General features: G+C 38.8%; 1 protein-coding gene across 1 annotated transcript; it reads right to left on the bottom strand.

Annotated features, from left to right (window-relative positions):
* Positions 1-7,645: 7,645 nt before the first annotated feature.
* On the bottom strand, positions 7,646-14,313 carry LOC132772822 (epidermal retinol dehydrogenase 2-like). The gene is made up of 5 exons (XM_067466986.1): positions 13,714-14,313; positions 12,038-12,169; positions 9,887-9,986; positions 8,013-8,157; positions 7,646-7,772 (listed from the first exon to the last, which is right to left on the bottom strand). Exons 1-5 carry the CDS (start codon positions 13,879-13,881, stop codon positions 7,646-7,648), a joined length of 672 nt encoding a protein of 223 aa, XP_067323087.1. The 5' UTR covers positions 13,882-14,313.

Raw genomic sequence — 14,313 nt, 5'->3', positions numbered from 1 at the left:
TAAATCTATGAGCCAAGAAATTTCTTCTTTTCCCAAAAGTACTTGAAAAAAAGATGTCATCTCAATTCCAGACATAGACAAATAGGTTGCCAGATTGAAATCTGTTAAGGGCTTCTATCTCTTTCACAGTTGTGTAGAAGAAGGCATTTCATCAGATAATGAAATACAGCCATGTGACAAACAATAATTGTTCTTAGCACTGAACTCCCTACTTTTGACATACAACATAAAAGTAAATTCCTCAGGCAAGTTTGAATTCTACTGCAAACACCTGCAGCTTCCTCTTTGCGGTACAAGGTGTTCCACATCAGTTTGATAATATCATCAAGGAGTGTCTCTCTTTTGGTCTGAAAACACTTTTTTGTGCTGATCAAGTGAACAACCAAGGCAATCCTTCTAAATTAAAGCCATAAAATTGTTTGTGTAATAAACCTAATTGTAAGCGCGAGGACAAATGGGACTAACTACGTGCTTTGAAATATATTCCCACAACTGATTAGACAGTAGCTGAAGGATAAGGCAGAAGGATCAAGTTTTAGAAAGAGAATTACTAAATGTTTCAGGAAAAAATAATAATTTTAATATACATTGATATTACCAAAATATTATGTAATGTTTAAATTATAAAATATAAAATATATCCAGTAGAGTTATGTTTATTGTAAGAAATATTTGAAGCACCACTTTGTTTATTGTATAGTCTATATAAAGGAAAAAACTAAAAGCTAAGAGAGTAAAAAGAATTTTATTGATTTCTTAGGATGGCAAAACTCAGATTTTGGAAGGCATTGTGTAGAATTGGTTTGAACACTGTATTATGGCTAATCCTTGTTTTGCCATGGAAATTCAGTGGGTGAACTTAGCCCAAGGAAAGGCAAAAGGAAAAAAAAAACAACTCTTCCAAAAAAACAAAACAAAAAAAAACCCTGTGAGAGGCTTACTATATGCCAGAAATATCACACAACATTATCTCCGACTTAATGCAATCACAATAAAAGTGTATTGTGGAAGGCTTTCATGGCCGGAATCACTGGATTGTGGTAGGTTTTTTCAGGCTATATGGCCATGTTCTAGTGGCATTCTCTCCTGACGTTTTGCCTACATCTATGGCAAGCATCCACCTCACTACCTCTGAGGATGCTTGACATAGATGCAGGCGAAACGTCAGGAGAGAATGGCTCTAGAACATGGCCATATAGCCCGAAAAAACCTACATCAATACAATAAAAGTGGTTGTTCAGGATTTTATTCAAATTACACTATAGCCAAACTTTCTCCACCCAGTGACCTTATAAGTTCTTCAATCCCTCCAAAAAGTCTTCTATTTTGTTGCAGAGCAGGGGGATGTGAGAGGATCTGCTTTCTCTGCATGGACCTTTTATCATTACAATATTCAAAATGATCAATGATATTAAGAAGAGCTCATATGTTATTCCTTTGTTGTCTTTTTGGAAAAAATGTACTTTAATGAGCTGTGAAGGTGAGTAAGGTGTGTTCTTCCACCACCTAGTGTTCAAAATTCAGATAGCTTTATCAGGAAATTTGCTGTTAATTTGTGCTTACAGGTGGAATTTTGTGATGGATGGATGCTAGACTGAAACACACGTAAAAAGAAACCAAGAAAAAGCCTAGTCATTTTTTTCACCTTCTAGAATACTCTATCTATTTTAAATTTCTCTATAGCTGCTGCTGGAGAACCAAAAGGGGGGAAATACCATGATGGAATTGTAGAATCATAGAACTGGAAGAGACCGTAAGGGCCAGGCCCGTAGCCAGGATTTTGATTCGGGGGGGGGGGCTGAGTTTGATGGGGGGGCTGAGTCTGAGTGAAAGAGGGTCTACCCTAGCAAACCTTTTGTATCGTTACCCTAATACCCCCATGCATATGAGATATATTGAGCATGGTGATCAGATCATGATATGAATAAACATAACTGTTTAAATAATGTACCAGTAAGGACTTTTCGCAGACCACCATGAGAATTTCGGGGGGGGGGGAGGCTTTGGGAGCTACATGCCTGGTAAGGGCCATTCAATCCAACCCCCTGCCATACAATCAAAGCACCTCCTGGCAGAAGGCCATTCACCTGTCGGAGGCACCCTACTCCATGTTTTTATTAGTGTAAAGGAAGATATAAATCAATTAATAATAATTTCAATAAAAACATTCTCATGTTTAGTTTATGGATGATACATAGCGATCTGGCAGGATATTGTGTGACCTGAATATTGGTCAGATCTAGCATGATATTTGAGAAGGAGGAACAATGGCCACATCACACACTGTCTCAGGCTGTCTTCTTGAGAACCTACAAAAACATCAAAGGTAGCTCCACTGAAAAAATCATCACTGGACTCCACTCAACTGAACAACTTTTGGCTAGTTTCCAATCTCCCATTTTTGGGCAAAGTTCTGGAACATATGGTGGCCTTGTAATTCCAGGTGTTCTTGGAGGAAAGTCATCTGGATCCAGTGCAGTCTGGCTTTAGGCTGGGACATGGAACTGAAACAAAATTGTCTGTTGCCACAGGTTCCCCTGTCTGATGGGGGAAGGGCCAGGGCACCAACATGCCTTGTTCCGATGCCCCCACATGATGGGGGAAGGAGGGAGGACACTCAGGTCGCTGTGAGGCATTATCTGTGCCTTCCATTTTGCTGGTGAATGCTGGCAAAACGGAACAAAATAGAGGCGCGGGCATCTGTATGATAATGTTCTAGAACTCTCAGAGGGTTTCAAATTCAAATGATACAATATAATTAAAATATATGCAAAGAGTTACCAACTTATCACATAGAGAGAAATTCAGATCCTAGCACACTGCCAGAACGCTTCCTCCATGGAGCCCACTGGATGCCATCACAATGTCCAACAGAGCACCCTAGAAGAAGCTTCCTAGCTGTATGCTAGGATGCTTCCCTGGGGAATATATAAGGCTTCCTGTGTTCCATAGAGAACAATGGGGGGGGGGGGTGGACAGAGAAAATTTCCCCTGAGGGGTGAGGTAAGAGATGCAGCAGGTGATGCAGAGCATGGGGCAATATTTTTCCTGCTGCCCCACAGATTTGGACTTCAGTGTGATGAGGTCCTTAAACTATTAACCATGGGTAGAGGCCTCTCTCATCCTGCAATTACATCAGGATGATATAATGTTTGGTCGGAGCTTCTCAAGTGATATTATTTCTTTTCTGTTCTCCCATGTGATTCTATTTAGAAAGTTTATTTTTATTAGCACAAAAAAAAAAACAGTGATCTCCTTTCTTGCTACTGTGCTGCAATGACTTCCTGTGTGGAAGTTCAACTGTGCTTTTATACATATTTTGTGTGGTCATGATCTGGTCAGTGAGAGGGGAACATGTCAGTCCACCTCCAGTGGTTGGGGAGAATCAAATTTTCTTTCAATTTTCTCTATAAAAAATATTCCATTGTAGACTGCCCACTCCACCCAATTACATGGAAAGAGAAAGGAATCATGGGCTGTCCATTCTGGAGGAAAACAGAACATCTAGGATGAAATTATCCCTGAATTAAAGCCTTCACTTGGATGGTGGGCAGTATGGTGTTTGTGGAGGGCATTGGCAGGGTTCTTGTATAACTTCATGACACTCACTATAACTTGCAATGTCCTTGAAGGGAGGGCTTTTGGTGGCTCTTCAGCACTCTGGGTTAAAGCTGTTTGTGGGGGTGGGAGGCTGTCGGTGTAAGTCGACACCTCCACCACATACACATTTTCACTTCTATTATGTGTATCCCTCAATATTTACCTGATCTGCACATATTTCTTCCCTTATTGCACATCATACTTGATGTGTGCATAAGGGAAGACAGCTAGAGCCCCATCAAACAGCTGGAGCCCCATTGGCTTTGGCAAGCTCTGCTAATTTTTTTGTTACCTTCCTCATCAATTTCCCATAGAACAAGAATCATGCCAAGATGTGCAAAGTTTAATGTGATCTGTCGTCTAATTCCATTTGCACAGATTTATGATAGGATATTAGGTTTCATTATACAAACAATATTCAGCCAAGTGATTATGCAGGGGTATGCTCATGACCTAAACAGATATATGACAAGATATTCAAGTATAGTTGTTTATGTCTTTCCCTACACCTAAGTACTTTGAAAAGTAAGGTTCTGCTGCTCTTTTATTTATTTATTTGCTGAAATTCATATATTATTTCATGCCAAAAGTGGAGCATTCGGTGTGGATTAGCTCTCCCCAAGTAGACAACCTGATAAATTCTTCACATTGCAGAGAAGGAACCACTGAACACTATGCACACTGAAAACCCCTTCTGTTTGCTGTGCTCACATTCCTTTACTCACCTTTCACCTCCCATTTCCTTCCAAAGCTGTACTTCTGAAAGTTCAACTAAAGTTTTAAGTTACAGCCTTGCTATAAATTTGGGGACTGACTGAAAGTTTCACTGTCAGGGGCAGAATTTGTATTTGGAGAGGCAAAAACCCCATTTCCACCTCTGCTACACTGACATAGGTCCACTAAGACAGTGGTTCTCAACCTGTGGGTCCCCAGGTGTTTTGGCCTACAACTCCCAGAAATCCCAGCCAGTGTACCAGCTGTTAGGATTTGTGGGAACTGAAGGCCAAATAATAATAATAATAATAAACCTTTATTTGTACCCCGCTACCATCTCCCGAAGGACTCGGTGTGGCTTACAAGAGGCCGAGCCCAAATACAACAATAAAACAGCAGCAGCAACAACAACACAATAACTCAAAAAACAAAGCAATAACAATTAACAACACCCAATGACGCAATTAAAAACAATGGCTGGGCCAATTGTAAGAATTAAAATTAAAAAGTGCTGGGCATGAGAAGGTGGGGGTGTTTGGAGGGGGATGGGCATGCAGATATCCTGAATCTCTGCTAAAGTGCGTTGGGACATAGTACTAGGAGTTTCCTTATTCTGGAAAGGCACACTGGAACAAACATCTGGGGACCCACAAGTTGAGAACCACTGCACTAAAAGAAGGCATTTCTTTCCCCACCTGTTTACATTTTGTCAGAGCAGAATCTCAGGTGATGACTTGGCTGTGTATGTCAAAGGGTGGAACTGTATGGAGAATTAAACCAACTTCTGTCCTTGGATGTTATTGGATTCTGGAGATGATGCTTCTGATTTGGGAGAAAGAGATTATACGTGCAAGGTAACATTCCCATGCTTTGATAAATGCCTCCAGTTCTTCCATCTTTGGCAGTGTATTTGGTTGAACTTTAATCGTGCAGCATCTGCTTCAGATGGCTTGGCTCTTCTTAGTAGCTGCCTGAAGCAATTGTTTACCAAGTTTATGTACATATTAAACTCAATCACCTTCTGAGCATAACCCTGTGGTCTGAAGGCAATTGTATTTAATTATGTGCAAATAGGGTAGCAGCCTAAATTGGGAGGTATATTTTTGATAAAATCTGTAACAAATAAATGGATTACAAATATCATTTCAGCAGTTCTCAAAGTGTGCTCTGCAAAGCCCTTAGGGCTCTGCAAAACATACTGAAGGGTTCAGTGCCTTCCTCCTCCTCTTCCCTCCTCCCATCCCTCTCCAAGTTTTTCTTCCTCTTTCCTGCCCCCTCCGCTGCCCCTTCCTCCCTTGCTGCAAAAAGCCTCCCTTCCATCCCCCTTGCTACCAAAAACCTTTTTTTCCCTCACCCTCCTCACTGTCCAGATCCTTTCCCGCTCACCTTGCTTGCTTCCAAACCCTATTTCCCTTACACGGCTCAGGGGGTGCTTTGATCATGCTTTTCCTGCTTGGCAAAGGGAGTTGAAGTAGATAGCCACCAGGGTTTCTATTGTTATTATTATTACAAAGTTTGCCCATGCACATACATGCCCCCCCCCCCCCATACATAATAAGCATATATAAAAATTGCTTGGTGCTCCACGAGAAACTTTGCTTCAGAAAGGGCTTTGAGACTGAAAAGGTTTGAGAATCCCTGATTTAGATTATGATTAAGACATCTATTGCCGTTTTTATATAAATAGTTAACACAACTGAGAGACTGCCTGAACTGTAGAAGAGAAAAGGCTGTGCTATCTGTGAGGACCAATATTTGACATATGTTCCCAATCCATGTATAAATAAGAACTGGCTATGAAATGCCTCATTACAAAGAAATTAAGACATATATGGACAATATGATATTTTATTTGCTCAATTACTATATAGACAGTTTTCTGGATCCTTTTTGTACATGTATCAATGAAGGACATACAAAACATGATGCTCAGAAGTACATGAAGTAGATCAATGTGGACGGAATATACCAAAGAAGAAGAATGTTGTAGTTTGTAGTACAGGATCTATTTAGTCAGCTGCTTTATATCCTCTTCTCATCAGACTTTTGAACTCATCCCAGTTATGGTCTAAGATACCGATTAATAAGGAAAACCAATTTTTTTAGGAAGAAATCTGTGGAAGAAGCAATGCAACACATTTTTATTAGTTTTGGAATATTCTAAGAACTGTTCTTAACTCCTTCACTACATTCTTGGTCTGATCCTTAGACAGGAGGGGTACTTAATGCATTAAATAACTTGCTTCAGGAAGATGTTTGTATTTTCTTTTTTTTTGTTTCCCCTTCTTATCCCCCTTTGTTTTTAATAGCTGCTTCCATTGTAACCCACCCGTCATGAAATATTGGTGGTTTGGGAGGTTTGGCTGCTTTTGACCAAAGGAAATGTCTTAGATATAATATGGTCTTCCTCTTTTCTTATGGCCTTCAAGATTGCTGAGCATTATTCTTCTTTCTAACAAGTCTTAAGGAGGGCTATGTAGAATCCTTGACAGCTGAATTAAAAAAGGAATAGGTAAATCCCCACATACAACACCTGCAACACATTAACGTACCAATTTCACTGTTGTATGCTCACCACTTTGATAAGTGTGCTCAAGTGCTTTGAGTGGTGAACTAGAATTCTGGGATTCCACTTAGCCATGGAAACCTGCTGGGTGGCCATGAACAAATCACACTTTTTCAGACATATAGGATTATTAGGGGAAACCTTCTTTGCAAAAATAAATTGCCCAGAATATTGTCTATAATAAGATGGCCATAAATCAGGCACCCAACAACATCATGTGCTTGGTAATTGAAATGAGTTTTCGATCAAGGAAGCATATCTCCTCTCACTCCTCTCTTAGTACCCCATTGCCCAGCTGACATCATAGCATAGGATGGCAGACAGGCAGGACTTGTATTGTAGCTGCAAGCCACTGCAATATGGAGGGTGGCTGGGGGTGGTAGGGTGACCATACTCAGGATCAGGCCTAGATGATGGGTGTGTGTAGATCCACCTTTGGTGAGATAGGTGAGAGTATTTTCAAAGGTTATATTGAATAGCATTTCAACTGCATTTTTTGCAAAAGACTTAGGATGTGTGTGACTGGAATGAAGCTTTTAAAAAGCAAAGTTAACTCAGCAAATTTAAAAGCAATACCCTAATTTGAATTCTATGTCTTTCAGTATCCCCTCCCCTTTTAAAAAAGAAAATCTGTCAGAGGTGATTTGAATGCAATATTCCTGCTTCTTGGCAGGGGGTTGGACTGGATGGCCCATGATGTCTCTTCCAACTCTTTGATTCTATGATTCTATGAAAATGACTACTGAATAAAAAAGAGTAATTTTCTTACATTTTGAGAGTAATTAGTCGCGTAAAAGGTGGCAAAACCACATAAAGTTTCTCTTTCAGAATAGCATCCACAATCTTCCGGCTCACAAAGCCTACATCCATGATAGGAACAAGAAATGGCCTCCTGACAGGAAACAAAAAGTTAATTCAATAAATTCTGGATAAAAAAATATCTAAATTATAATAATACTGAAACATTATATAAACAGTTCTTAGTTCCACGCTCCTACAATTTTAAAATGTCTTTGAATGGATCAGGTTCTTCCCAGACTAGCTGGCAATTCACATTTAATATGGCCAAGCTCAATTTTTCTTGAGTTGTAAATGTCTGTGAATATATTTTTAGAATTGAAAATCCACTTACGCTGTTTTTACACCAATAATTAATGTTGTATCCACGTAACCAGGACAGACAATTGTGGTTTTAATGCCTTTCTTTCCAACAGCCCACAATTCAAAAGCAAGCGATTCCAGAAAGCCAAACGATGCAAATTTACTTGCAGAATAGTCTAAGAAATTGAAAAACAAAACAGGTGGAGATAAATAAAGAAGAGAAAACATATTGTGTTGAATATAATACTTAAGGAAATATATAAAAGATGAAGTCAAACAGCTTGCTGTTCCTCAGTTGTCTCAAAGTACAGTCAGAAACACGACTCCTCGAATAAATAGTTATGGTTGAATATGCCAAGATTTGAAGTAACTCATTTCCTTCAGGACCTCTGTCCCAGTTGTAAAGCCAACAGATTAAAAAGCATTTGTCTGTGGTGGTTCACATCCAGCTATCCACACATCCATGCTTCTTTTTCATGCGTACAAAATAAATACCCAATGTAATTCATTCGCAGTTACAAAATGTTAATAACAGCATCTGACTTAGATGACTTAAAAAAAATGGAAGATAATTTTTCTGCTGTCTAATAGCCATGAAAGTAGAATGGAAATATAAGTTCTTACACAGTCGTGCACCCACTGAATCACTTTCTGTCGGTCCCCAAATGTCTAGCATTACAGTAATGTAAAATGTAAGTTAACCATTTAAAAATACAGTTTAGGCAAGGCATCCCATAAAAAGGGTAGGCAAAATTACAAAGGGAAAATTAATATAGGAAATGAGAGTTATAGATTTGAATAATTCAGCTCTCACTAGAAATTTCAGAAAACAAAAGAAAAAAATGTGGGTGAGACAGAATTTAGGGGAAATATTTTTAGGCCTTTCCCCTTTTGATCAGGATAGCAACAGAGCTATTTTCTTCCTATAACTGAAAATTCCTAAGAAACACCTGCAGGCCACAGATTGTATAATGATCTGACTAGTTGCATTCCTCAAGATCCTTTCACGTGTTCAGGAATGAAATGTGGCTTAGAATGTGGCACAAAGGTAGCTCAATGTAAAGCGCATTGTGGAAGTCCCGCCTTGAGGTTCTCAAAGCATGCACTACCATCTTTAGGTCCTCCAAACCTCAGAAGGGGCACAGCCGGTGTATCACATGAAGTTGGTAGTATGGCATGAACATGTGGTTATTTTGTTAAACTTGACTCTGTCTAGTTTCCTTAAGTTTGGAACATAATATGACATGCTGCTTACCACAAAGAGCACAAAGCTAGTACATGGTGAGTTTTAAGAAGGGACATAGCACAGGATGAGTGTGATAGGCACTCAAGACCAGGAATTGTGGGGCCAGTCTGGTATTTGTCACACTAAGTGTCTACTGTCTTTCCTCCCACAATGTTGTCATCTTACTGTATTTCCTTCCGCCTGTGTGAAAGCCTGTCTTCACTACTCCGTCTCCTACGAGTTTTATCCCTTACAAACATTTCTTTTTCATTTTCTCATCCAGCGTTTTATCATTTTATGTTGTGTTGTACATGTGACCCACTCATTGTGATTGATTTCTCATTGCATTATTTTGTTTGTTTTACTTTGCTTTGTTTTATTGTATTCCTAAGTTGTTTTGGTTTTATTATGTATTTTGCTATAATGTATTTCCGGCCTCAGCCTCATGTAAGCTGCCCCAAGTCCCCTTTGGGGAGTTGGTGGTGGGGTATTAATATTAATAATAATAATAATAATAATAATAATAATAATAATAATAATAACTCTAATTGAGAAAAATAAGTAGATCTAACACATTAAGGTGATTTCTTTTGCACACTGGTTTAGATGCAACTATCCTTAGGTTGATGCTATATTCAGATTGATAATAAGTAGATAATAAAATGGACACACTTACTAACCTGTGATGTACTTGTCCCCACTTAGCGATGCTGCACTCGCAATTGTAACCAAATGTCCCTGGTTCTGGGCTAACATAGCTGGCAAAAAAGCTTTGCAGGTCTATAATACATTTGGTAAATCATCATTAATATTTGGCATATTTCATGTAAATACCATATTTGCTTCATCACAGTAAGAGTTCAGAACATCACAATCAAAGCACATGATGTATAGTAATTGCAGTAGGGAATAATATTATTTACACTAGTTTACCTTTTGAATATAGTTTGAATATAGAGACTTAAACAAGTACTTTCAAGAGAAGGAAGAATTTAAAAATTGAGGCATGCAACACTAGGGATGTCATGACATGGACCTTGAGAAGCATTGGAGACTGTCTAGCAAAGGGAATTGTACTGTTAGATCCCCAATTGTCCTGTTTTGTCTTCCCATCACACATGTTTCACTCTTCAGGTTTTCACCTGTTGTCGCCCTCATTCTGAATCAGCACACAGGGAATTTTTTTCTCTGCCCTCTCCATATTACTTTATTTAGTCAGGGAAATTTCAATATCCAAAAGCCAAGAGATCCCCTGTCCTCCCTAAAGCCCTCCACATCAGAGGAGACAGGACACCACTTCAAAAACTCTTCTTCCCATGGTATAAAATTGCCCTCCTCAAAGTCCCTTACAGTAAAGGAGATGGGATACCGATTCAAAAACTCTTCTTTCAATAGGATCCCTTTCTCTCCCCAAAACCCCTCACTCCAAGAGAGGTAAAGTCCCCTTCCATGTCACAGTTTTAAAACACTCCTTTCAATAGCATCGTCCCCTCTTTTATTTGAATTCCTCCCCTTGAGTAGACCAGAGTAGAGCAGAATTTTAACTCTACTTTTAACACTTCTTTTAATGGAATCTTCCCTCTACTTTTAATATTCTTTCATTGATGGGCACTTTATAAAACAGAGTGTAATGGAGAAATCCACAATTCCCTATGGAGCCTAGTTTACTATGAAGGAGGAAATGCAGTGACAGAAAAATCGTGAGGAATGTCCATTCCTCCACATCACTGAAATGATTCAAAATGGGTGGATCTGTCAAATTCCAACACATGTGTTTTTCAGTGTTAGCAATGGTTCTAGTGCACGCCAAAGTGTTGGGGTTCAGCCTGTGCGTGAACCTGAACCTGATTCTCATTGTATTTCCTGATGCCAATGAAGATGTCAATTCTGAGGTCAATGCAGAAGATGATGGTTTGTGTAGTGAAACTCCTGCAGGCTTGGAAAGCGAAAGTTCCCATGAGAATGTTTCAGAGCCAAGCAGTGAACTTTCACTCTCTTTTCCTTCCAATCTGAGTTCTCCAGAGAATCTGACAGCTGGTCTCTCTAATGAGAATAGGAGAGGGCAGATTTGGCAGAGCAGAGGGGAATCTCAAAGTGTACGAAGGTCAGCTAGATTGAAAGAAATGCAAATAAAGCCTTCTGGCGTGTCACGTAATAGATTTCTCAGCCTTAAGTACCACACACCTGGATGCCAATTCAGACCAGGCATCATTCCAGATTCAAGCATCGTCCTTGGCAGATCTCCTGATTCCAGTGGCCTTATTCCTAAGAGGCTTCCTAGTTGCTTCAAGTATGGTTAGTGGATTGCTAACAGGTTCCAGGATTTAGCAGTGTTACTGTGGGTTTTTGTTCATGGACATTTCTTGTTGCTGATTTTTACTGTGGTTTTTTACCTTGCACATTTCCTCTATTTTTGTACTCATCTTTCTTCAATAAAAAAGGATTGTTTTTCCTGAAGTCAAGTGTTGTGGATTGTGGTCTGAGGGTTCTGTTTCCTGCTCTGGGTTGCAACACAAAGGCTTGGAACATGATTAGCCACCTGTATTCTGAGTTCCTTCCTTTCAGTACATTTCATCTCCATTTCAAGGGCAAAGGGCAACAGATGACAGCTGGAAGTAGGCAAATGTCATGTGATGGACTCCGTGCCTCTTAGTCATTGATATGGAGATGAAGTGTCTTATGATGAGGGAAATGCTTCATGTGATGGGGTCATTACATTCTTTATTAGAGGATTTAGATGGGATAGAATAAAGGAGAGAAAAGGAGAAGCAACAAGGATACAATAATATAATTTAGTAATGCCATCATTATCTCCAGAAGAAAATAATTACCCAGAAATGTGCTTTAGTGTCGACTTGTATTGTTTCTTCCATATCAGAATCGGAAAGTTTGAAGAAATTCCTTCGATTATATATCCCTGCATTATTTATTAGAATATCTACATCTCCCACTTCTTCTTTAACCTACAATTAAGGGGTAAACCTTATGTCAGATACATGCTTCGAATTACTGTGTTTTATATATTCCTTACTCAACTGAAACACACAAGATTTTTCTGTTTCATAAACCAAGATCAAATCCATTCAGCTTTCAGTTGTTATTGCAATTATTATTCTTTTGAAACAAGACTGAAAGTTGATCAAATACATTTGTAATGGTTTGAGGTTTGGATTATAACTTGAGAACAGGCTTTGTACACCAACTCATTAATGGAAATCAACTGGACACCCTTGAGCAAGTCACACACTTTCAGTCCAGGAAAACCCAGTGAAAGATTCACTTTAGGATTGCATAAGTCAGAAAAAATGTGAAGACACACAGCAAAAATAAGAAAGAAAGAAAGAAAGAAAGAAACGCCAACATGGACACATTGAAACAGTGGACGTGAAGCATATTTCGGATTGTGGTAATGTGGTAAAAAGTATCTGCATTTTTTTTTAAAAAAAGAACCCAGATGCCATTTTAGCTGTGGTGGTATTCATGCACATTCAACAGGCAGCTTAATGAGATACTGGAAAAGCTGTTTTTGAACTAGAATTCCCTACTAAGCAATGCAACTGTATATGCTGATTGTGGGGTTTGGAGAGTAACACCTCCAAGCACTTCGAAAAACAGCAGATTGAATTCTGTGTAAAGTCATGCTAAGGTAGAATGCATGACTTCAGAATTAGGTTTTGTTTTATATAATTATTATATAATTTTATGTATTTACTTTAAATATAAGATCCACTTTCCCGAACATATAGATACCCCTAAAAATGTGTGTGTGTGGGGTGGGGTGCGGGGTGGGGTGGGGTGGGGGGGGCTGGGGGCTGGGGAGAGTGTTTATAAAGTGTGGTCTACCAAACACTTGGGTGAGAAACCATCTTAATCCCACAAATCTGTAAGGCTAAGTGGAAGAAATTGTTCACGAGATCTAGAAAAATCATAGAATCATAGAGTTGGAAGAGACCCCATGGGCCATCCAGTCCAACCACCTGCCAAGAAGCAGGAAAATCGCATTCAAAGAGTCACAGCGAATTTTGTTATATTGGACTAGATGGATCAATGGTTTGGCTCATGATAATGCAGCTATTTGTGGCACTATGTTGTATCATTTCAGACTGCTGTGACTTAGTGAATACAAATCAAGAAATGGATAGCACATATAAAGATGCATGCCCTCCTGGACCCGCACATCCCAAAGCAGATTTCAGAGGATGGGAAATGCATGGGAGAGAAACAATAATTGGAAAAAAATATTATACATTCATGTGAAAAAGAGAAGTGAATAAAATTATCCCTATAGCCTAAATCCAACTGTTATGACAGTTCCCTAAAATGTCTCTAATCAAAGTATTTGGTCCTATCTGATTATAAATGGGTCTTGTCTTTCTTTAGGCTTTTCTGCTATCATGCTACAATTACATAATGTAGATCATTCAATTTTCAAATATTTTTTGTTTACAAAATTGCTGTTGTACACAACTTGTACAAAATCTAACAACATAAACCCCCAATGGTTTACCTGATCTGCCACTGCATAGATTTCTTCCCTTATGCGCACATCACACTTGTAGGCATAAACGGCTATAGCCCCATTGGCTTTGACAAGCTCTGCTGTTTTTTTGTTACCTTCCTCATCAATGTCCCAGAGAACAAGAATCGTGTGAAGACGTGCAAAATTTAATGCCATCTGTCATCCAATTCCATTTGCGGATCCTGTGATAAGCACAATTTTCCTGGCAACATTTTTTCGAACACAAAAGAACATCAAAATGAAGGCCTCCAAACAGTAATAAATAAACAAAAAGATAAATTTGAAGGTGTCCAAGATGTTTCTCATTGTAAAAATGCTTTTTTTGGACATGTCTTTACCAATTTAAAAATTAGATTCTATTCTAATAATATGAATATAAAAATTAATTATTTTTTCTGAAAAGTTTGCTAATTCTCTTTTTAAAATTTTAGTATTGTATCCCTTTGTCTCAGGCTCCTGGTGGAAATGCTACTGTCTAAACTATTGTGGAGATAAATATTTCAATGCACTTTGTACATTTGAGAATATATGTGGGAGCCCCACCTGGCCACTCCTCCCACTCCTGTTTCATTATACAGATAATATTCA

This window comes from Anolis sagrei, chromosome 4 (genome assembly GCF_037176765.1).
Source record: "Anolis sagrei isolate rAnoSag1 chromosome 4, rAnoSag1.mat, whole genome shotgun sequence".
NCBI classification, from domain to species: domain Eukaryota; kingdom Metazoa; phylum Chordata; class Lepidosauria; order Squamata; family Dactyloidae; genus Anolis; species Anolis sagrei.
This window is presented reverse-complemented; position numbering and strand designations above follow the sequence as displayed.

Excerpts from the sequence above, each read along its gene's own strand:
- LOC132772822 (XM_067466986.1), bottom strand. The coding sequence starts at position 13,881 with ATGGCATTAAATTTTGCACGTCTTCACACGATTCTTGTTCTCTGGGAC. Across the intron at positions 8,158-9,886 it reads TGGGGACAAGTACATCACAG|ACTATTCTGCAAGTAAATTT; the intron begins GTTAGTAAGTGT and ends TCAATTTCTTAG. Across the intron at positions 7,773-8,012 it reads ATTATTGGTGTAAAAACAGC|GAGGCCATTTCTTGTTCCTA; the intron begins GTAAGTGGATTT and ends GTTTCCTGTCAG.